General features: G+C 34.1%; 4 protein-coding genes across 9 annotated transcripts in view; 2 read left to right on the forward strand and 2 right to left on the reverse strand.

Moving 5' to 3' along the window:
- Positions 1-458: 458 nt before the first annotated feature.
- Positions 459-1,907, reverse strand: LOC120338137 (CD209 antigen-like protein D). The gene has a single exon (XM_039406075.2). The coding sequence runs from the start codon at positions 1,828-1,830 to the stop codon at positions 1,078-1,080; it is 753 nt and encodes a 250-aa protein (XP_039262009.2). The 5' UTR covers positions 1,831-1,907; the 3' UTR covers positions 459-1,077.
- Positions 1,908-8,871: 6,964 nt separating this feature from the next.
- Positions 8,872-10,231, reverse strand: LOC120338325 (CD209 antigen-like protein D). The gene has a single exon (XM_039406305.2). The coding sequence runs from the start codon at positions 10,194-10,196 to the stop codon at positions 9,447-9,449; it is 750 nt and encodes a 249-aa protein (XP_039262239.2). The 5' UTR covers positions 10,197-10,231; the 3' UTR covers positions 8,872-9,446.
- A 3,203-nt stretch (positions 10,232-13,434) lies between these two features.
- On the forward strand, positions 13,435-20,133 carry LOC120337234 (uncharacterized). Its single transcript, XM_039404958.2, has 11 exons — positions 13,435-13,626; positions 14,058-14,177; positions 14,397-14,543; positions 15,177-15,264; positions 15,537-15,596; positions 15,991-17,480; positions 17,753-17,863; positions 18,797-18,937; positions 19,230-19,320; positions 19,526-19,558; positions 19,955-20,133. Exons 1-11 carry the CDS (start codon positions 13,465-13,467, stop codon positions 20,014-20,016), a joined length of 2,505 nt encoding a protein of 834 aa, XP_039260892.2. The 5' UTR covers positions 13,435-13,464; the 3' UTR covers positions 20,017-20,133.
- Positions 20,134-20,968: 835 nt separating this feature from the next.
- The window catches only part of LOC120337231 (uncharacterized), a 32,041-nt gene continuing 29,304 nt past the window's right edge, over positions 20,969-23,705 (forward strand). For 2 of the 6 annotated variants that reach the window (XM_078116717.1, XM_078116720.1), the window contains exons 1-6: positions 20,997-21,249; positions 21,839-21,958; positions 22,337-22,483; positions 22,625-22,712; positions 23,148-23,207; positions 23,405-23,580. In XM_078116717.1, coding sequence (XP_077972843.1) covers positions 21,085-21,249; positions 21,839-21,958; positions 22,337-22,483; positions 22,625-22,712; positions 23,148-23,207; positions 23,405-23,580 — 756 coding nt within the window. In that variant the 5' untranslated portion in view covers positions 20,997-21,084. Of the gene's footprint in view, positions 21,250-21,838; positions 21,959-22,336; positions 22,484-22,624; positions 22,713-23,147; positions 23,208-23,404; positions 23,581-23,705 lie in introns of all 6 variants that reach the window. The other 4 variants (XM_078116721.1, XM_078116718.1, XM_078116715.1 and 1 more) reach the window with 4 other exon arrangements.

The following is a 23,705-nucleotide window of genomic DNA, read 5'->3' on the forward strand; positions in this document are numbered from 1 at the left end:
AGATTCGACTATTGGATAGAAATCGGAGTCCAATTTTGTGTTGTAAGAATGCTTTTTTAGTATTTTAAACAGGAAACGTATTTTCGAATTCTCTGCGTTGGATTCATCATACTCGTTTGTCCAGAGTGAAATAGGTTGAAATTATATATATATATTTCCCGATAGAGCAATAGCTCATTCATATGGTAAAGGTTGCTTTACCAACATCCACAGGCCCAAACTATCTATGTCGCCAATGAAATCGTGTAAATTTATTTTATTATATATATTCATAGTTTATGAGGAATCGCGACTGAGAAGAATATTAGCATGAGGTGTTTTTACCTTTTTCTCCAAACAAGACTCTGAGCTACCAGTCCCCATTCACTGATAGTATTTATCCATTAGCAACTCGAAGTCTGAAATGATATTTTCATGTCATTTTGATCAAAAACTCAGTTTAACTAGGACGAGATGATAAGCGAAGAGTAACCGACTAGATTACTATTACGCAAACCCTGCAATTATGAGTTTGTGCACGCTTACCCACCAACCTATTGCGTCTATGGGTGTAACGGAGCAATAGCTTCAATTTAACTTTTTAAATAATAAAAAGCAGTCAATGTTACGTGTACAAACTAAAATTAAATGCATATCCTCAGAGCTGTGGCGGGTAATAGAAGTAAAACATTTGTACGCGATCTTGGTTGTTGTTTATTAGAACAACTTGCCAATCATACATTTGGAGATGGTATTTGGTACGATTTTCGGTTATTTCTTTATGAAAATTTGTTCAATTTCCAGTGTAAACTTGAAATTCAAATCGCCGTAGTGAAAAAATACTATGATTAAAGCACGTGTAAACTGGAAAATAAATGATTAATTAGTATAACTAACATATAAAATACAATAAACTGACCCGATCTGTTAGTTTCGTGACTTTTATTGATGGCTGTTAGAAATTAACTCCAAAATGTTGGTATTCATAATTATAATATATATTTTACAAACAATTAGAATTATATACTCTATGGTTTGTATACAACTAAAACAATTTCATCTTATAAAATGTCTGCACAATAATTATTCATGTATCTTTCAGGCCATGTCTCTCTCGCATATATATCTGTAAATTCCTGAACATGACGTGTCGTCGAGGTCTGTCGGCGAATCATATTGGATCGTCACGCAGTCTTCATTTCCGTAATTATTAGGTTCTCTGGCTCTCCAAGGGGTGTTAGATGATGTTGACGTCTCCCCATCAGACCAAATGAAACTTCCTTCATTTTGAATATCATTTAAGCCTACCCAGAGGCGAAGACTTGATGCCCGTACTGCATCAAATATTGTTTTCTGTGTTGACGAGTCGCGAATAATTTTTGCAACTAATCGTGCGTGCCTAGATTTACAATCTTCATCAGCAACTTGCCATGTTGTAGCTTGTTGACTAATCCAGTACTTGTATCGATTTTGTATAGTTACCCATCCTTCTTCTAATTCTTCAATTCTAGTTCTTAATTGTTCCAATTCAATTATTACTTCTGGCGATGCGTCACCTTTCGGTCCAGGGTAACCACGCAGACCCCTTTCACCTTTTTCGCCAGGGGGTCCCTGGGGCCCAACAAAACCGCTTTCTCCTTTCACTCCGGAACTCCCTTTGTCTCCTTTTGGGCCTTTTGGCCCGACGGCGCCTCTTTTACCAGGTCTACCTATTCCATTATTTGCAGGTTCCCAATCAATGTCCAATGTCAATCTAGATCGAGAACTGTCGTGTTGTACTGAACATGTCGAATCCAAAATGACTTTGGGCAAAGATACGATAAGTAGAATCAGTGAAACTGAAAACATCATTATTAACTACAGAAAACAGAAAAAATAGCACATAGTTTAATGACAGTTACTTCATTGGCTGGTTGATACTCGGTATAACTTGAACAACGAAGTTCACTGCTGCCTAATATTTACAAAGATGAATATAACACTAAATATGCTTCACACACTTTTTCATTAGAAAAACATGAATTTTTTGATTCTCTGCAGTCTGGCTGCTCATGGCATTAGGAATTAACGGTTAACAGCGATAGGAAACCCAAGTTTCGAAAGTCGACAGTTTTATGACTATTGATATATATAAACTACTCAGCCATCTACGTATTGCGTGTCAAAATTTTCTAAAACATGATTTGACTAGGACTACCCTAGATCTAAAACACCATGTAGGCATTCAGAAAATTTTTATCTAGTAAAGACAAATATTGATATACATACATAATACAAAGGGGACATTGAACCTTTCAGCAAGTTACCGAATAGCTAACTGTATATAGATAAATATTACAGCTATTTAACTGTTCTCGTATTTATCTATTTTGCATGCCACCTTAAACTAGCAACAGTTTCAAGAAGAACACAAAATGATATTTATTCATTATTAGTTATTATTAGCTTATTTTGATTAATAAAGTTCAACAAACATTAAATAACAGTTATGTATACGGATTAGATATTTTTATCTTGCAACTAGCTGAAGCAAAACTTGAGAAGATATGACAAATTAGAACATCTTGCATAATTATCGAATCTTTCATTTATGCATTCCAAATATTTTTTGATTTAGGCTTTATAAAAAATGTTCTTCAGCTATTTATTGTACAATTTTTAGCCAAGCCCGTGTAGTCTTTTTTTTATTTAATTTTGATGAACTTTTATTTGCATCTAGAACGAGTAGATCTTTGAAGGTTCGTTTGGTAAGTTATATCTGTAGCGAGACATGCAGTATGAATTGTTTGTGTTTCTCGAATTGGACTTTCAGACCGCTTGTTGTTGTTGTTGTTGTTGTGTTTACCTGTCACGATTGTTCTACGACCATAGCTCTAAGGGTGAGGCCGGGATGGCAAATCTTTTAAATAAAAATCGGCAAAATATTAAATTTTTACTGTGGGAAAGAAGACTGTAGGTCAACGTTTGCATTATTAAGTACTTGATGTTGTATATTTTATGCAAGTCTCATAATCCTTGTTAAGTAATATGTAGTCTTGAGCTGTACACATGTCGCTCCCACATATTTGTTGTTGAAATATCATTGCTTTCATCAACAATCAGGGTATGAAATTTCTTTGTCTTATGCTTTGTAAGATTTCTTCCCTGGCGACAAAGTCCATGCTCTTCAAAAATTCAAAGCCTCAATTTTTGCTTCAACATGAATGTGGCAATTTAGTGTATTTTGACACACGACTATTTATTACCTCGCGGGACAATATTGATGAATTCAGCTTAACACGTGGTAGAACACTATCTATGTGAGGCTTTATTTCGAAACTTCACTTTCTTCAGCGGTAGGTATTGCGGTGAGAAAGTTTGAACAACCTCCTCTTTCTTCCAAGTTTCGCCTCTGATTTAATGCAACTAGTGCAGTGGTTTCCAACTATTCTAACCTGACGAACGGTTAAATTAAATAAAATGTATTCGCGGACGGGCAAAAAGTGAAATAGATGGAACACAAAATAATAACATATATTTGCGTTACAAAATGCAGTGCTGGGCACCCATTTCGCGTAAAAAATGCACCCAGAAAACACCTCACATAAAAAACATGTACATGCCAAATCATGTACAAACACAATTACCTCTAGCGAGTATTTGCTGTTGTTTCGTTGCCAATACAAGATTGCAAACGAGGCATAAAGGAGCTCTGCAGCGGCTCACAGTCTATTTCTTTGCTTCGTTTTAATTAGCTAAGCTAGCGAGTATAAAGTTTTTTTCGTACAAGTAACTGGTTGAATATTTGGACAACAGTTTAATTGCTCGATTACCTAGCGATGGGTATTCGTTATCGAGAGAACTCAAATATTGTGACAGTGATTCTTTTATAAATCTGGACTGTAAACTAGTGGTTTCATCGGGTTCACCATATTATCCGCCTGCAGTTGATCGGAGCCCCAGACAAAATGAATTTATATTACAATGATGCTAACTGTAGTTGCTAACTTGGCACCAGGGGGTGCTGCTGTGCTTCACCTAGGAAATATCTCAATGTTTTTGTTACACGTCTCATGACCACCTGCTGGGCCGCAACAAGGTCATATCTTGCTTGATCCCAAGGCATACTCTGTAATATTATACAGTTCTTGACTGTTTTCTGGTTCAAACAAAGAGATATTCATAACCTTATATTTGGATGGTAATAATATTGAAGAAGAGCATGCAGAACGGAAAAAGCACGCATGCTTATTTCCAGGTTTATGAATCTTGCGAGATTTGACGGAGCGATTTCGCGATGAATCGGAAACGAAAAAACGAAAAGTGTGATTACACATCGCCAAGACGTTGCCGGGCGATTAATAACGCCCTCACCAAACAGTAATATGACGGGCGGAAGAGAAATGCGTAATAAACCAAGTAAATCCGTCTTCTTGTATTCGATAAAGCGATCAGACGGTAGGAAACAACAAAACGAAATTTCTTGCTGAACGGCATAAAAGCTTCATGGAAGGCACCGGCGGTTGGGAACCACTGATCTAGTGCGTCAATATGCTTTTTCTGATTTAAATGGCGTTTTTGATAGTCAACTTCCCATTCCCAACCACGATTTGCCTCTTCCAAATCACTATTAGGTGCCACTTCCCGACAAACTTTGCAGATAATCACATCACATTCCTTGACACGGAATAGCGATAAATTTCGGAAAGTTTAAGAGTTTTTTTTAACTTCTAAAAACTACCGGTATCACGATTGCAAATTGGTGTCAAACACTCTTCTGTTGCATTTAGCCATTCCACCTTAAAATCAATGTTCTTATTTTTAGCCATGCTTCCCGGAATATACATTTTACTCACACGTCAGATAAATAATCTTAGTATATTGGTTTTGGTTAATAAACCACTCATTCTAGTAACCTGCTGAATATTAAAACGCTTAAAACCCTTTTAGTAATTTCAGGTGAAACATACTTATTATATAACATCGGTATCATTCAGTATAACCTTATGGTCACGTGTGTCCCAATCTGGAGATTCAAGAGCCGACGGCGCTAGCACTTGCTTGAACTCAGTCCTCCTTCAAATCCCAACTAGTTTAGCCCAGCTATACGGCTACGAGCGAGCAACCAACAAATTTCCTGTAACAAACAGTGGGCACCAGCTTTGCAACATTTGAAACCTATTAAAATTTTGAACCTTCCATATCTCCATCCGTATTGACTACTCTATAGGGACAATAACAAGACTTTGTCGGGTCGACAACACGAAATTCATAGCGCACGATGAAAATTTCAAAATGCGGCACCGGCCCACCGGCATACAGAAATCAATGTACTTGAGAGCGTGACATACACGTGTTTGACATCACAGTGACCAGTGGTCACCAAAATACGCGTGAAACATAGAACGAGCATTCAAGTTAAGCGTTAATAAATATGACATATGAAATATGATCCACGCTTTGAAAACGAAATGTTGCAACTGCGCGAGAAAGAGATTTTACTGCGCAAATGTTCTGTTGGCACTGCATAATTGCGCAGTTGCGCGGCTTAGAGGGAACCATGTGCGAAAACACGGATTGGTATGCTTACGGATAAATGAAAAAACTCTTATGATTTACGGCAAGTCTTTTCATGGTTTCAAAAAAGTTTGGAAGAGGATTCAACAATGAGTGAAACCTCACTACATTCACTACTATTCTGCCCCTTTGTTATTTTTAGATTTCTGTGGTCGATAACCTAATAAGTCAATAAATTTCTTTTTTCCAAACGGCATTGATGCATGAAAATAATAAACTAATTATAATAAACTAGCATTTGTTCCGTAAAACCCAAAATCACTATGTGGTTCCCTTCAATTCGTCCATTTACCACTGAAATGTTTTCCCATTGACCCGCGACTGTGGGTCACTGGCGGGTTAGTGGTTCGCCATCCCTGCTCTAAGGACTCACTTGACCGGTATCGATGCGCGACTATCGTGTCCATGTATTTGAGAATAGCTTTATTACTTATCGATTTTAATCAGTGAATATGTTGATAGGTATTTGTCTGACCGTATGTCTGTTTGTCTGTTAGATGCACGCGATATCTCCCGAAATCTTATCTAGGACCAGAAGCCTATTATTTTGGGCGAATTATGTCGTATAATTAGCGAGTTATTAATTAATTAGTGATGGGACACAGGGTGTCACTATGGAGTAAGAGCGCTTTTTGGGGGGATCCCCTAACTTTCGATCTATGAGTCTTCGGTCTCTGACCCATATTCTCGTTGTCCTAATAGGAGGTTAGAAAGGAAATATTGTTCATTTAACTATGGGTGATTGCTTCTCGAAGCAGCATTACTCAAACTATCATCATCATATCTACAATTAATTAGGTAATGCCATATAAATCTACTAAGGCGTCACAACGACGCCGTCATAAAATAAACGCCCGGAGGAAGTCGTGACGAGTCAAAAATAAATGCTGAATAGATAAACGTAAGAATTAGCTTTCCCGTGTTTTAATATAAACAAATAATAATTATAATCGTATTCCAAGTGAGTTTCAATGAAGGCAAGTAAATAGTTTGGAAGAATGTTTGTTTGGCAATACCTCTTATTGCTGAAAATGAAGAAAGTAATTCATGATATTAAAGGCGTTGGTGCTGACTTTATCTGTACCAGTGTAAATTTGCATTCAGTCTAGTATGAATTTAGAGTTAAATAGCTATTGTTTAAACGTTTTTCTCTCAAACCAAATTAAAATTGGCGGGCGAAAACTTCTCTTCATAAATTACCACGTCAAGCGATCCATCGCGTCGTGTATTTCAGTTGAAAAATTTAAATCGAACAGCATTTTTGTGAAAACAACTCATTATTTTATCATGACCAGAATTGTTGCTCGTTTCGGACTCACGAATCCATTTAAGAATGAACATATAATAATTGCAAAATTAACCAATAATTCGGCTTTTCAATCCATCGAGTTACATCAACTCCACAAATAGCTTCGGGGCTGTAAATAAATATTTTGTCTTCGGAACCAAAAGAGGTGCATCTGTTCAAAACTCAAATATAGTACAATGAAGTGTAATTATGGGTTGACGCGTAATTTATAACAGATTATGAATGGCAAACATATTTTGTAACTTATTACAAAGTATACTTGTTTGTATGATAACATATATATAGTTATCAAAAGTTCAGAAGATGTTAAAAAAATCAGAATAATCTAAAATATAACAGTATTTGTAACAATATTTTGTTGCAAAGTATCAATTGTCGAAATTATTGCCACCATCGGGAGCCCGGATTATGCCCTCAATATAACACGCTGTTATTACCTAAATGTACAATTGTTCAAGTTGTTGATGCATTATGTCTGTGTCCATATTTTTAATTCGGTTTAATTAGGCAATTTGAGCTGATCTGAGCAATAACCTTGGGGCTTTGACCTTACGAAATCTTGTTAGACGCATACTGCTATAAAAATTCATGAATTCAATTGGAAATTTAGATAATTTTTTTAAATAGGAATACTGCGTAATTTTAGTTTAGCTTTATTATTCGATAATGTATATGATTGGAACACGAGTCGTCAATAACTTGATTTTGATATACTATCAATATCTCCTAATGTATACAATTTGAGAAGCGACATTACAATTCCGATTCCAAATAAAAATTTATGGATTTGATTGTATTATACATTTTAATTAAGCACTTAATAAGGGTTTATACAAACATAAATAAACGTCATATGACGTCATACGTCATTTATTTGAATTGGGACCCTTTATAAAAGCTGTCTCACCTCTCATAAGCCTCATTCGCTCTCGCTCTATTGTACATAAAGAAATATAGGAATGTCCGGTTGTATTTGAGAAGACACCGTAAACGGTTTTCCGAGCAAATATGTTTTTTAGCATGTTTTGTATTGAAAACAGTGCAAAATGGTGCAACAAATACAAAATAAACAATTTCTATCTTTTTTATCTAAAATGATTATTTTCAATTTCAGGATCAATGACGATAAACTTTTTAATGGATGAGTATTCAAGTGGTGAGTATTCAAGTATTCGAAAATTTTAGATTTCCATGAGCATTTCTAGAAAAAGTAAGATCCTCAAAACGCATTAGGATATTACCATGGTTTTCAATTATTGCTACATATCTATAAGTATAAGCGTGTTGTTGTCAATTTTTTTCGTTAAATGTTAAATGAGCATTCCAATAAAAATCAAACCGATTTGAACATTAAGTATAATTCGTAATAAATTTAATGCAATTATCTGTTATAAAGGTTCTTCAATAGACTACAAGGGATTTGTTGCTCTCAGTGCTGCTGGCGTTGGCGGTTATTTTGTATTCAAAAGTTAAAAGATGAAGGAGATTTACAACGTCTCTTTACAACGTTTATCCCTAATTTTACCTGAAAGAGTTTGATGTTAATTTAAATGCGCAGAGGCAATCGTAATGATGTTTATTGATAAAGCTTTTCAATAAAAATGAAACTTTCTCGGGTTTAAATGTACTTTTTTTCGAATAAAACTTTGAAGACATAAAATTATTGTAAATTTGATATGTAGATTCGACTATTGGGTAGGAATCGGATTCCAATTTTGGGTTGTAGGAATGCTTTTTTAGTATTTTAAACAGGAAACGTATTTTCAAATTCTCTGCGTTGGATTCATCATTTTCGGTTGCCCAAACTGAAATAGGTTGAAATTATATATATATCATTTCCGATGGAACATTAGCTCATTCATATGGTAAAAGTTGCCTTACCAACATCCACAGGCCCAAACTATCTAGGTCGCCGATGAAATCATGTAAATTTTTTATAGTACCTATTTTATTATATTCCCAGTTTATGAGAAACTGCAGCTGAGAAAATATTAGCATGAGGTGTTCACCTTTTTCTCAAACAAGACTCATTCCCCGATAGTATTTATCCATTAGCAACTCGAAGTCCGAAATGATATTTTCATGTCATTGTAAACAATAATTTAGTTTATCCTGGTTGAGATGATAGGCGAGGAGTACCAAACGAGGTCACTATTATACGTATATCTTGGAATATGACTTAGTGCACGCTTACCCACCAACCTATTGCGTCTGTGGGTGTAACATAGCAACACGCTGAATACAACGTTTTATATAGCAAAAAGAAGTCAGTGTTCTTTGTACAAGGTTAAATTATAATGCATATTCTCAACGCCACGGCGGGTAATATAACTAAAACATTTGTACGCGATCTTGGTTGTTGTTTATCAGGATAACTTGCCAATCATACAATATTGTAGATGTTATTGGGTACGATATTTTAATATTTTATTTGTAAAAATTCGTTCAATTTCCAGTAGAAACTTCAAATCGTCGTAATGGGAAGAATACTATGATTAAAGCACGTGTATTATAATATATATTTTACTAGCAATTGGAAGTATATACTTCTACTACAATTTCATTTCAGAAAACGTCTGCACAATAATTATTCATGTATCTTTCAGGCCACGTCCCTCTCGCATATATATCTGTAAATTCTTGAACATGGCGCGTCGTCGAGGTCTGTCGGCCAATCGTATTGGATCGTCCCGCAGTCTTGATTTCCGTAATTATTAGGTTCTCCGGCTCTCCAAGGGGTGTTAGATTTTGTTGACGTCTGCCCATCAGACCAAATGAAACTACCTTCATTTTGAATATCATTTAAGCCTACCCAGAGACGAAGCCTTGATGTCCGTACTGCATCAAATATTGTTTTCTGTGCTGACGAGTCGCGAATACTTTTTGCAACTAATCGTGCGTGCCTAGATTTACAATCTTCGTCAGCAACTTGCCATGTTGTAGCTTGTTGACTAATCCAGTATTTGTATCGATTTTGTATAGTTACCCATCCTTCTAATTCTTCGATTCTTGTTCTTAGTTTTTCCAATTCAATTATTGCTTCTGACGATGCGTCACCTTTCGGTCCAGTGTAACCACGCAGACCCCTTTCACCATTCTCGCCAGGGGGCCCCTGGGGTCCAACTACACCACTGTCTCCTTTCACTCCGACACTCCCTTTGTCTCCTTTTGGGCCACTTGGCCCGATGGCCCCTCTTTTACCAGGTCTACCTATTCTATTATTCGCATTTTCCCAATCAATATCGAATATCAATCTAGATCGAGAACTGTCGTGTTGTACCGAACATGTCGAATCCAGAATGACTTTGGGCAAAGATACGATAAGTAGTATCAGTGAAACTGAAAACATCATTATTTTTCTACAACTGCAAAAAAACAGAAACAAAGAGCACATACTTTTAATGACAATCACTTTATTGGTTGGTCTGAAACAGCGAAGTGCACTGCTGCCTAATATTTACGAAGATTAATATAACACTAAACATGTTCCATACGCCTTTTCATTAGAAGAACAGGAATATGGGTAGCTCATGATATCAAGAATTAACGATTAACGAAACCAAAGTTTTGAAAGTGATTGTCGACAGCCCTTATAACTACTGGTATATATAAACTATTTAGCCACCTACGTATTGCATGTCAAAATTATCAAATAACAAAATTTGACGAGGTCTGACCAAGATCTTAATTAAACACAATGCAGGCATTCGGAACATTGTCTATTAGTAAAGACAAATATTGACATACATACATAATACAAAGGGAGCATTGAACCTTTCAGCGAGTTACCAAATAGCTAACTGTATATGGACTAATATTACAGCTACTCAATTGTTCTGATATTTTAGTTTGGATGCCACATCAAACTAGCAACAGTTAGTTTCACGAAAAAGAGAAAATGATATTCATTATTGGTTGAAGCTTATTTTGACAAAAAAAGTTTAACAAACACTAAATAACAGTTATGTTTACGTATTAGATATTTTTATCTTACAACTAACTGGGGCAGGCAAAGCTTGATCAAATATGACAAATTATAACATCACGCATATTTATCGGATCTTCCATTTTATGCATTCCACTTCCAGAATATTTTTTGATTCAACCATGTGAGAATATGTTCTCCAGCTTTTCGAATTTTAGCCAAACCTGTACAATTAGTGATATTCACCAATTTTTTATATTTGATGAATTTTTGTTTGTCTTTAAGGCGAGAAGATCTTCGAAGGTCGTTTGGCCGTTATCGATCGCGACTTTCGTGTCCGTGTATTTGACAATAGCTAGATTGTTCTATTGGGATTTGAGAAGAAAATAATGTTCATTCCACTAGGGGCGGCAACTTTGTAAGGCATTACTCGAACTATCGCTGTCATATCTACAATTAATTAACGCCATGTACAACTACAACAAGGCTGATAACACGCTGGCAAAACGGAGCGTCGTTTTTAAAACGATGCAGACTCAGGTATCATAGGATATTCTCACAAGGTAAATAAGATAAACAGTTTACACGTTTCACTTATATTATCTAAATATTTAGCTAAAAACGAGTTATATCTGGTTATAATTACGCTTCCGCGTACTTCAACAGTCACGAGGCAATCCTTACTTATTTAAGCCACTGAGCGTACTTACATTATTTTAGATAATTTGCATTAAAATGCCAAAAAAACAGACAATTTATACGTCATAATGACGCCGTCATAAAATAAACGCCAAGAGGAAGTCGTGACTTGTCAAAAATAAATGCTGAATAGGTAAACGTAAGAATCAGCTTCACCGTTTAGCTTTATGATAATAACTATAATCGTATTTCAAGTGAGTCTCAATGAAGGAAAGTAAATACTTCGGGAGAATGTTTGATTGACAAGATCTCTTATCGCTGAAAATGAATGAATTCATGATATTATAGACGTTGATGCTGACTTTTCGTGTTCCAGTGTATACTTGCTTTCAGCATAGTATGAAGGCCGAGTTAAACAGCTATTGATTAAATAATTTTCACCCAAACTAAATAAAAATTAGCGGTTGGAAACATATCACCATAATTTACCACAAGCGATTAATCGCATCGTGCATTTCAGTTGAAAAAAATTGAAACCGAACAGCATTTTTGTATAAACAACCTATTATTTTATCCTGACCAGAATTTTTGCTTGTGTCGTACTACCGAATCTAATCAAGATTGAACAAATAACCGCAAAAATTGCAAAATTGCATAATTGCAAAAATTACCTAATAAACTAATAATCAATAGCCACCTAATTTGTATTTTTTATCCGTCTAGTTACATCAACTTGCCAAATAGCTTCGGGGCTTCAAATGAATATTTAGTCTTCGGAACAAAAGATGTGATTCGGTCCAAACCTCAAATAGGGTACAATAAAGTGTAATTATGGGTTGACGCGTAATTAATAACAGATTATTATTAGCGAACATATTTTATATTAACGTAACACAAAATATACTGGTTTTCATGATAACTCATATACATATGTATAATTTTTTAAATGTTCAAAAAATGTTGTTTATTGTTTCATTGTTTGCGATGGCAATAAGAAAAATACAAAAGCTATACAATAGACTTATATTGCAAAAAACGAGCAATCAAAATAACCCAAAATATAACAGTATTTGGAACACATTTCATTTTGTCGTGAAGTATCAATTGTCGAAATTATTGCCACCATCGAGATCCGGATTATGACCTCAATTGAACATGTTGTTATTTAATCCCATAATTTCCACTTGATCCGCAAATGTTCAATTGTTAAAGTTGTTGATGCATTATATCTGTGTCCATATTTTTTAATTTGGTTTAATTACGCAATTTGAGCCGATCTGAGCTATATCCCTGGGGCTTTGACCTTACGAAATCGTATTGGACACATGCTGCTATAAAAATTCATGAATTTAATTGGCAATTCAGAGAACTTATTTTGAATAGAACACTGCGTACTTTTATTTTAGCTTTAGTATTCGATAAATTATATCATTGAAACACGAGTTATCAATAACTTGAACTTAATGAAGTACTAATATTTCATAATGTATACAATTTCGAATCCAAATTGAAATTTACGGATTTGATTGTACTCTTTAATTAGGCAATTAATAAGGATTTATACAAACATATACGTCATTTAATTGAAATTGGGACCCTTTATAAAAGCTGTCTTATCTCTCATGAGGCCCATTCATTTTATTGTACATAAAGAAATATAGGAATGTACGGTTGTATTTTAAAAGATACCGTAAACGGGTTTCCGAGCAAATCTGCATCGTTTTTTTTAATAAGCTTGGCTCGTGTGAATTCTCATAGTTGTAGATAAATTCAAAATCTTAATATTTCATGTAGAAAATGGGTATTATTTATTTCCAATTTTAAACGAACTCGGCTCTAAACAAGCAATAAAAAGTATTAAAAGATAATGGATTTATTTAGTAATCAAATGGTAGTCGCAGTTGGTAATAATAGAGCTTTGAAGATTTAGTTCGCTAAATTGCGAAAACGAACATAATCTAATAGGAACATCTGATTAAAATTCGCCTTTGCCTCGGTCATTGTTATAAAAATTTCGTTTTACATTTTCAATTAGATATCTAACATCTTTATCAATATGAGAGTCACAAAAGTACTAGTCATATTGATGGTGTCAATTTATGGAGTTCTTGGGGCAGTTCTGCCAGATTCGTCAGAATCTGTTTATGATGGATCAATGGAATTGGCCACGGATGTATATTTAAAATGGAAAGTAGAAGGAGACTTTATACTTTTAAGGGTTAGTAGTAAAAATTTTAAAATTGTTTAATGTAAATAAATGAATATCTTTAATCAAACGATATTCTGTTGTGTTCTATGCTGTCCTCGTTTTGTATAAAACCAGTTAAAAAATGTAATATTTAAAATGGGCAATAAAAATTATACCTTATGCATAATTCACATATATTACTATGAATTTTATTTAAATATATACAGAATCAATCAATTTTTAAACCCCTTTCCAATATCTAATTTACATTTAAATTATAAGCGATCTTCTAAATATGATTTTTGAAATTAGTACGCGTAATCCCGTCGAAAGGCTTCCGGGATTAAATCAAATTATCTAAATCAATATATTGTGCACCGATTTTGAAACACGGAACCGTGCTCAGTTTTTTCAATATTACAAAAGTTTTATTATATTTTAAACTTGTTATATCGTTTCAGCTCGACTACATGACGACAGGATGGATTGGCATTGGATTTCCTAAAACTACGAAGGCACACGGCATGAAAGACTCTGATATCATAATGGGATGGGTGAATAACAATAAAGGATATGTTTTGGTAAGTGCAGTGAGCATACTGGGACACTACTTGCAAAGTTTCTTAGTAGTATAAGTTGAATTGGTTAGTCAAACGTAATTTGTTATCGACGTTATGTCTCATTTCACTATGGCAGCTTTCTTTATTACAAGATTTGTATCATTTTATTTTGATGCAATTTACATTGAATTGAAAATGTCTATGTTTGGGCTATGTAGCAAAAGTGTTGTGTTTTTAAAGGACGCATACGCAAAGAAGAACGGAGTTCCAGAAGTAGATTCCGCCTCAGATGTTGAGATCATCAGTGCAAAAGAAGAAGGGGGTTTCACAACCATGGTTTTCAAGAGACCAATCGTTGCAATAAATAAAGATGACGTCACAATTGAGGTATAATTATTCAAACAATTTGCGCAAATTCTGTTTCAATTAAAAATCCCATACAAATCAAATGTAAGATGATAAGAGTTGTACTCGATTATATTGTAACGGACTTTAAATGAGGAATTTAAATGTTTAAATGAGGGGTGTTTTAAAATTTTTTAACGAATTAGATCTTCAGTTTCCTATATTCCCAAATATAATTTTAGATAACAATAGATTATAGGTTATTTGGTAAACTCCATTTGTAAATTACAGGTTTAGTTTACATAGATCTTAAAATAATGAATATATTACCACAGCAATATTGCTATTTTATTTGCTGGTAAAAAACCTTGTTATACCATTTTGGAAGAGATTAGTCATAAAACTTATAGCTTGCCTGTATGCATTAAGTTCCAATATGCAACTTGTTCTCAGAATCTCAGATTTTTTTGGAGATGCGAGAAAAATATACACTGTATTGTTGGTAGTCAAGAAACTCGATATATTTGAATATGTGATTCCAAACTTGATACGATAATCATCCTTGTAGCAAAAATTTATTTCATTTGAATTATCCAAAGGACCCGCATTTAGTTGCAATGTATTAAATTTTTGTGGCAAATATGGTTCATTCTAAATTATTTTTAAATTTTGCAGAAAGGAGAAATTGCAATTATTTGGGCGTATGGAAACATAGGTAGTTTGAGTGAAACTATTTCGGGCGCTGAACACCACTCACAAAGAGGTAAGAAAATCAAATTACCAACTTCAAAGGTTGGATAATTTCTAAAATAAGCACTTTACGATCAATTACACGGTAAAAAATTTTATATACATACACTTGGACAATATTTTATCTGAAATGTGTGCATATATATGTTTTATGCAAATTTTATTCTAAATTAAACACCTGAAACGATTTATTATTGAGCAATTCAATTCTGAAATAGAACATTGACCATAAATTTTTTTTATTTTTTTTTTTGCATTCGAACAATAACATTTCATTATTGTCAGGTCAGGCAAGAATAGCTTTGATACCTGCGGAGAACAAAGTACGTCCTCGAGGCAAAATACGTAAGTTTAGTTACGGCTTTCTAATCTTAAAACAATTTTAAGCAATTTTTGTCAGATTGAATAATCTTTAAACAAAGACGTATTTGACGGGTATTTGAAGTGGTTGAATAAACTCAAAAATTATATCAGGGGATATTTTTGCATTGCGAACCACTTGGTTTTGCCAAAGCCGTCCCAATTATAAAAAGAAAAAATTTCTTTTTAAATGTCCTAATATTAATAAAGTTGAAGACTTGGAGGTATGACACTTTTCTTTTTGTGTACGCGATAGTATATCCGTGTTCCCAGCAAAAACAAACTGAATTTGAATTTAATTTTGTCCATTGATGGCAGATAATACTAGTATTATTGAAATTAAATGAATAATAATGCTTAATTTTATTTGCTTTTGAAGCGATAATTGAAACTCCCCTTGATCCAAATACTCCAACAAGCGTCCAGAAGCAAGAAAGTGTGACACCAAATGAACACGGTAAGGTCAACACACCAGTGTCCCCAAATAAACCTAGCAAACCTATGTCCCCAATTACCCCAGGAGAACCAAAGACACGAGGAGGAATTGCGAGACGCAGCAAAAATATATATATAACTACCCCAAATGAGGAGAGCATACAAGAAAAAGACACAGCTGAAAATCAAGAAAAGAAGAATGCCACTGAAATTATTCCAAGTGAGTCAGATAATGTCAATTCTCCAACAACACCCGGTGGATATGACAAGCCAGTAAGTCCACGCAAACCCAACATACATTCCTCGAGTAAAACAAGCACTCCCGTATTATCAGAAATCCAAACCAAAACTGCTAAAGGAAAGTCAAACAAACCTAAATCACCGATGCCGCCAAATAAAACCGACAAACACAAATCACATAAAAGTCCCGGAAAAGCTGCCAAATCGCCAATGACACCAAGCAACAAAGATGCTTTGAAAGGTAAACCAGAATCGGCAATGACTCCAATTGATCTCGACAAACCCAAATCCCCAATGACTCCGGATGGACCCACCAAATCTAAATCAAAGAAGACACCAAGAAACAAAGATGCTTCAAAAGGTAAACCAGAATCAGCAATGACTCCAACTGATCTTGACACGCCCAAATCCCCAATGACTCCCGGTAAACCCACAAAAACAAATTCGCCATTGTCCTCAAGTGAATCATCAACCCCGGGTGTACCCACCAAATCTAAATCGAAGAAGACACCAAGAAACAAAGATGCTTTAACAGGTAAACCAGAATCAGCAATGACTCCAACTGATCTCGACAAACCCAAATCCCCAATGACTCCGGATGGATCCACCAAATCTAAATCGAAGAAGACACCAAGAAACAAAGATGCTTCAAATGGTAAAACAGAATCAGCAATGACTCCAACAGATCTCGACACGCTCAAATCCCCAATGACTCCCGGTAAACCCACAAAAACAAATTCGCCATTGCCCTCAAGTGAATCATCAACCCCGGGTGTACCCACCAAATCTAAATCGAAGAAGACACCAAGAAACAAAGATGCTTCAAAAAGTGAACCAGAATCAGCAATGACTCCAACAGATCCAGTTGAGCCTGAATCACCAATACCCCCGAGTGAACCAATTGAATCTGAATTGCCAGTGACACCAAATGAATCCGTTGAAAGCGAATCTCAAACATATCCAAGTGATTCCCAACTCGAAGAATCGCGATCGCCAGCACAATCAGGCGGGTATTTCAGATCTAAAAAACTGGAAACACCAAAACCCCAGATACAACGTCACATGATACTCAGGGGAGGATATAGAGGTCTTGATCAAATGTATGATGACGCAATGTCAAAATCTACCATTTTAGACGTCGAACGAAATATAAAGTTTAGTTGGAATTACAATGATGAATATATTGTATTCGAGGTAAGGTTTTGTTATATATTGTATCCTTAGTTGACATCGATGGTTAGGAATCCCCGTCCCACCATTTTACCCAGTCTGTAATCGATTGACCCAACCGAAAAAATACCGGTTTTTCAAAAAATATTATCTCTTTTCATATCAGAGAAAATTTGTCATGAGATCCCGCTAATGATTAGTATACGACACTCAACGTTATATGACATAACTCGCGCTGACAGATTCAATAAACTTTTAAATAGTGATAATTCATTGTTTTTGTTCGTTACTTACAGGTCTCGATACCAACTCGCGGTTGGATAGGTGTAGGTTTCGCGCCAGGACCGAATATGGCGGGTGCAGACATCTTTATTGCGGGAATAAGAAGAAATGGAGTATACGCTTCGGTATAGTATTGAGAATTAAATGATTCGTCAGAACTCTCTCCCATCATATTTATGAATAAATAAGAATTGCAAATTAAAGAATGTTGAATTTAATTGAGAATATATTTTGTATTAGTCTTTTGTACTTTTTTCTAATTGGTTAATTTTTGTAACTACACTTTTCCGTTTGCCAAATTTCGTTTTTATACAATTGAAAATATCAGCATCAAATTGTCCCAAATACTCGATTGAGACGCTATATTTAAATCACTGCTGATATAATGCTTCTACTCGTGAAATTTTACAAAAAAATTAAATTAAAATGATATACTAAAACTTTTTTATCGTAATTTTACAAAAAAAAAATTTAAATTAGAATTATATACTAAAACCTTTTCGTCGTAAAGTGCATATTTTTGTCAGTATTTAAAAATTTTCTAAGGTTGTCAACGATGAAGGCATAATTTTTATTTTTATTCAATCCCGAAAAGTAAGATATATAAAAGTATTTGATTTCGAATATTCTTTTTTCAGATTAAAAAAATCTTCAGTAATGATTCAGATAGTTTTAGTTGTATAATCATAGGTTATTTTTTCATAACAGTTCAAAATTTGTAGGTCAGGCATTCTGCTTCTGTCTATGTTTTGGTAATAGAACTGATGATAAAAAATATTTCAGTGAATGTGTTCGATATAGTCAAAATTAATGATTGGAATGATATGTTACATAAGAATTTTGTATTTCTAAAGTCTACTGTAGATATAGGGAGAAATGACATAGATCGCGAACTAGTTCTATGCACCGTTCCGTAATACAACTATACAAATGGACGCTGTTTATATTTCATATGATTTCGCAGAGTTTTTGATGTTATGATTAAGTTTGTCAAGTAATATACATCGGCAAAATTTGAGAGTAAATGCAAAGTTTAGATGTCAATTTTGTTTTTACAGGACGCGTTCGCGTATAGAAATGGGAAACCGTCGATTGACGAATCTCAAGATGTCCAAGTTTTGAGATATCTGGAGAAAGAAGGATTCACCACTGTTATGTTTGCAAGGAAAATTGATACTACCGATGAAATGGATTTAAAGGTGAATACTCGACATAGTTTTCTCTGTGTATATATTGGATAATATAGAGTCCTACTTCAATAGCTCCTAAGGTTGAGATCTAAGCAGTAATCATAGGGCAAATTGACAAACATAATAGGTAAAATTTTATCTTATCCTCAAAAATAGCGCAGCACTCTTTGAGTGCAAGATAGCTGGAAAGTATTGAGCAAATTCAAAAAATTAATAGCCTCGTTCGTCGTTTATATATTCATGGCATTTATAATTCAAAAACAATGGCTTTGATCAAATGAAATATATTGTCTATTTTCAGATTGATGGCACAAGCAAATATGTTATTTGGGCTTACGGGCGAGCTGATATGGCGCTAAAGCCTAGGGAATTTTACCACGGTATGAATAGAGGTAAGTCAAACAGTTTTATGTTATACTCGTATGTGGTAATATCATCCCATACCATCCATCAAATATTTGTAAGATTATGTGTGGCATTCAATATTACCGTTATCTCGGTAGTATATTTATTTTCATATCACTCCATATTCATCTGGGTGATGCCCATTCCCAATGTACGTATTTTTAAATCTTATCCACCATCATCTGCTTTCAGGTGCAAAAATGCTGAATCTCATTGATGGGTCTGGTAAGTTGTTAATATATTTGCACTTTAGTCTTTTCTACTTCTTATTTAAAGAGATTCTGTTTAATCAGGAGTCGGAATGACCCTCGTTCGACTAAATATGAAATGCATAAATTTTGATGAATCATAAATATAAAAGCAATTTCAATGTATCAATTTTCAATTGTCATGGTTTGTTACTCAACCTCTTAAGGTCATCTGTGACCAGCGGCAAATAATTATATATAATCTTACACCACGAGAAGAGACAGAAATTAAAATGTGAAAAAACTTTGATTTCATCTTTATTTAAATATAAACAAAAGTTATTAGTGTTTATTTTCTCACGAGTGTATCTGAATCCATTTTGCGTATAAAATAATTAATTATTATAAATGAAAACTTGATATTTCATCACAGGCGGACTTCCGACAAACTTTCCAATGGCGCCACTGTCTACCGTTCCAGGAAGAATAAAATGAATTTAAATTTGAAACGCATTACTGTACTATAGTGTGATTTTTAATCGCAATGTAAATATAAATCGTTTTTTTAGTAAAAAAATATATTATTGCTAAATCAAACATGTACAAAGTCGATATCTATTATCTAACGAGTGATAATTGGGGGTCGGTTTGTAACCAGTGATTATATTACCCATTTGCCAGAAGAACAATTGTTAATGTCCTGTTAGTTCTGTTTTAGTGCGAACATGCACTTCGTTGAGTGAGTATTAGAGCATTGAGCAAGTGTTATACGCATTATGCATTGAAAGTAAAATAAGTTAGAGTAAATCATATTTTGTCGGTCAGTAGCCAGCCTATTAGTAGTAAATTGCAGCCTAAGAAGTCTTTGCAGTTTGTTATTCACGTCGCAGCTGATGCATTTTTAAAGGAAGGCCAATTTTTTGGAATTGTGCAAAAATTCAAAACAAGTAATGATTACGATCTTTAAAGTATGTCATTAAAGTGACTCTTGTGCTATCGTTCTAGCTGAAATTTATTTTTTCCCCCACGTCAACTATGGGCCATGCATTTATGGCGCGTGATTAAGAAACTGAATATGAAAGACGAAATCATTGGTCCTTTATATTCCTATTAATTTTATTCAGGCATGTCGTAGGACCAGTATAAAAGCCTGGGGCGTACATTGACTCGACGAAAAAAAAAACGAGATATCTGCGCAAACTTTTAAAAAAAAAAAAAATTTTTTACAGAACTTGCTTCTGAAAGAAACACATCTGATGGTTTTGAAAGTAGTTCAGCTTAATTGATTTGTCACTGTGTAAGTGATCCACGTACATAGTTTTTTAAGTATGTCAGTTTAATGATGTTTTCTTTGTCAAAGTTTTACAGCAGTTCAAGTTGAAGTTGTTAATCTATTGACACTATCTGCAAATTAAATCAGGTTGTATAAAATTATTTCTCAGATCATAGTTTTACAAGTAATATCTTAGAAAAGACAAAAAGGGCTCACGAATAGTTGTTACTAAAAGAAAATAAATATAATTTGTAATTTTGCTCCAGGGTCAACTCCGCTAAATAGCTAATATGGCAATGGATTATAAAATGTTAATTATATTTCCATTGTTCTTTTCTGTGGTTTGGGGAGGAAGAGGCGCACCATCACAGGAAATAACATATGACGGATCTAAAGATTTGTCCTCTGGTATAAATGTTATGTGGAAAGTAGAAGAAAAGAGTATAGTTTTAAAGGTAAAATGCCGCAAGGGCGAAATGTTTTCAAATATTTCTATTTTTAATTGCAATTGCGTTGATGAGTTGAGGTAAATTTAAGCCTTCACTCTGACTGTATTAAGTTAGGCATACAGCGAACCAAAAAGTGTCTAATAATTCCAAATATAGTAGATAAGGCATTTGCTTTTCTCTGATTGAATGTGTGTAAACACAACAAAAAAGTAAAGGCACTGTAATGAATTTTTTAGAACTGATACACGATTAATAGTGGTTAGAAATCACACCAGAGTTATCCCTGTTTTCATACTTTTATGTCTCACTTTCACATTTTGCTAAAATTATAGACAATCATACTATTCCGTACAACCCTTCAAATTGGAAATTTCCAAATATGTTAAAATGCTGTTTCTTAAGAGCTACAAATCTCCAGAAAAATCTGTTTACAGTATGTATATGTTAATTCCAACATTTTCTTAAAGAGATGGTGTTTTGATTGTTAGATAAATTACTTCAATTTTCTTTACGGGATGTGGTAAATTCGATTTTCAATTTATTGAAAGAAGTTTTTTATTTATTTTTTCCTCTCACGACCACTTTTTTACAACAGTTGAAATACAGAGCAACAGGATGGGTTGGCATTGGATTTTCAAAATCAAAACATCCACAGAGTATGGCTGATTCTGATATCACAATAGGCTGGGTTACTATGGGCAAAGCGTCTGTGTGGGTAAGACAAAATAAAAATTATTTTTGCATGATAATCCCATATAATAATAGCCTTGAAGTCACATAATCGACGATAAAGACAAATAGGAAATGCAAAACTTGCTACAAAATACACGAGAACTTTGAACAGCAAGTTATTAATTTTTTGACAACTTCGATACTACGTTAATCGACAATAATGCGACAAATACACACAGTGAACAACACAAACTCTTTTTATAAACCTAGAAATATCCACTTACAGGTATTTATGTGTGTGTGATGTTGCGTGTGCAAATAGAATGAGATTTTGACAACAGTTTTTGGATAAATGAAACATATTACAAAAGCTGAGCCTATTTTGACATTTAATATAATTTCAACTAAAATATTTAATCAGGACGCTTACGCCAAGACAAACGGAGTTCCAGATGTTGATAAAAAATCAGAAGTGGAATTGATTAGTGGAAAGGAAGAATCTGGTTTCACTACAATTGTTTTCAGGAGACCAATCATTGCAATGAATGATGATGACGTCACAATTCATGTGGGTTGCAAAACGTTAATACAGTCATAAAAAAACAATGGCGAATAAACATTGTGATATGACTCACTTTGATTGGTCAAAGTCATAAATATTTTATTTAAATACTCGCAAATATGTAATTTAAAATTAAAATATTTACAGAAAGGTGAAATTGGAATTCTTTGGGCCTATGGAAGATCAGATGTTACAGGAGGAACTTTGAGCGTTGTAGATTATCATGCGAGAAGAGGTAAAAATCAAGTTATCTATCATAATCCACTTCATCGAATAAAGAATTAATTTTAATTGAATACCATAGTTTTGTATTGCGTTACCCATGATTTATGTCCTTGCAGTCCAAGCGATTGTTTATTTTTGCAATATACAATATTTTTTGAGACTTATAAAAATTTTAGGAACCATTCAAGGAAAATTTCTCAGTGTTGGCACATTAAAACCTCTCGTCAGTTCATTTTTTGGCTCTTTATTTTATCATCAAAAAGTATTAAACACAGTGGTAAAGTTAATAAAGTTACCATCACTCCTACTGCACATGGGCTACTACAGTCAATAAAGTAATACAGTACTCCATAAAACATTCTTGTGATTTTTACTAGTAAAAGGATTATACTCTCAAGGTATTTCGTGTGAAGACGAGAAACTAAAATCAAAAGTATCATTTCAGGTTATACAACTCTAACATTAATCCCCACAGAAGAAATCGCTAGTGAACCAAGTCTTCCAGGTAAACTATGCTAGAAATTTTATTTGATTGCTTTCAACAGTTTTTGGTAATAGATCCCAATAGACTTACCTTAAAGGCATTTATAAACTCCAAAGTTGGAAAAGCCCAATCGCCGTGTTATAACAGTAGTGGATATATATGAACGAATACTAACTATTGCATAAAATAACAACAACAGTACAATTATTTATTGCTAGACCCAGCTAAACCAGAAAGTCCAAAAGATGTTGAAGATCATGATGACGCCGATGATGATGACGACAAACAAGCTCATGAACATGATGATAAAGATTTGAATCATTTCATTTATCTGGATGCAGACAAGAAACTTTTCCTTCGATGGGGAGTCAAAGGTCAAGAAATAACTTTCAAGGTACGGAACATGCTTTGTTTTCAACGAAGTTTTATCTGTAATAGTTCTCTTTGTAGTTGTTTGTGAACTTAGTATATTTCAAAAACATATCTATACATTTCTAAGCATGTATAACTTTTCTAATA

Source organism: Styela clava, chromosome 10 (genome assembly GCF_964204865.1).
Source record: "Styela clava chromosome 10, kaStyClav1.hap1.2, whole genome shotgun sequence".
NCBI classification, from domain to species: domain Eukaryota; kingdom Metazoa; phylum Chordata; class Ascidiacea; order Stolidobranchia; family Styelidae; genus Styela; species Styela clava.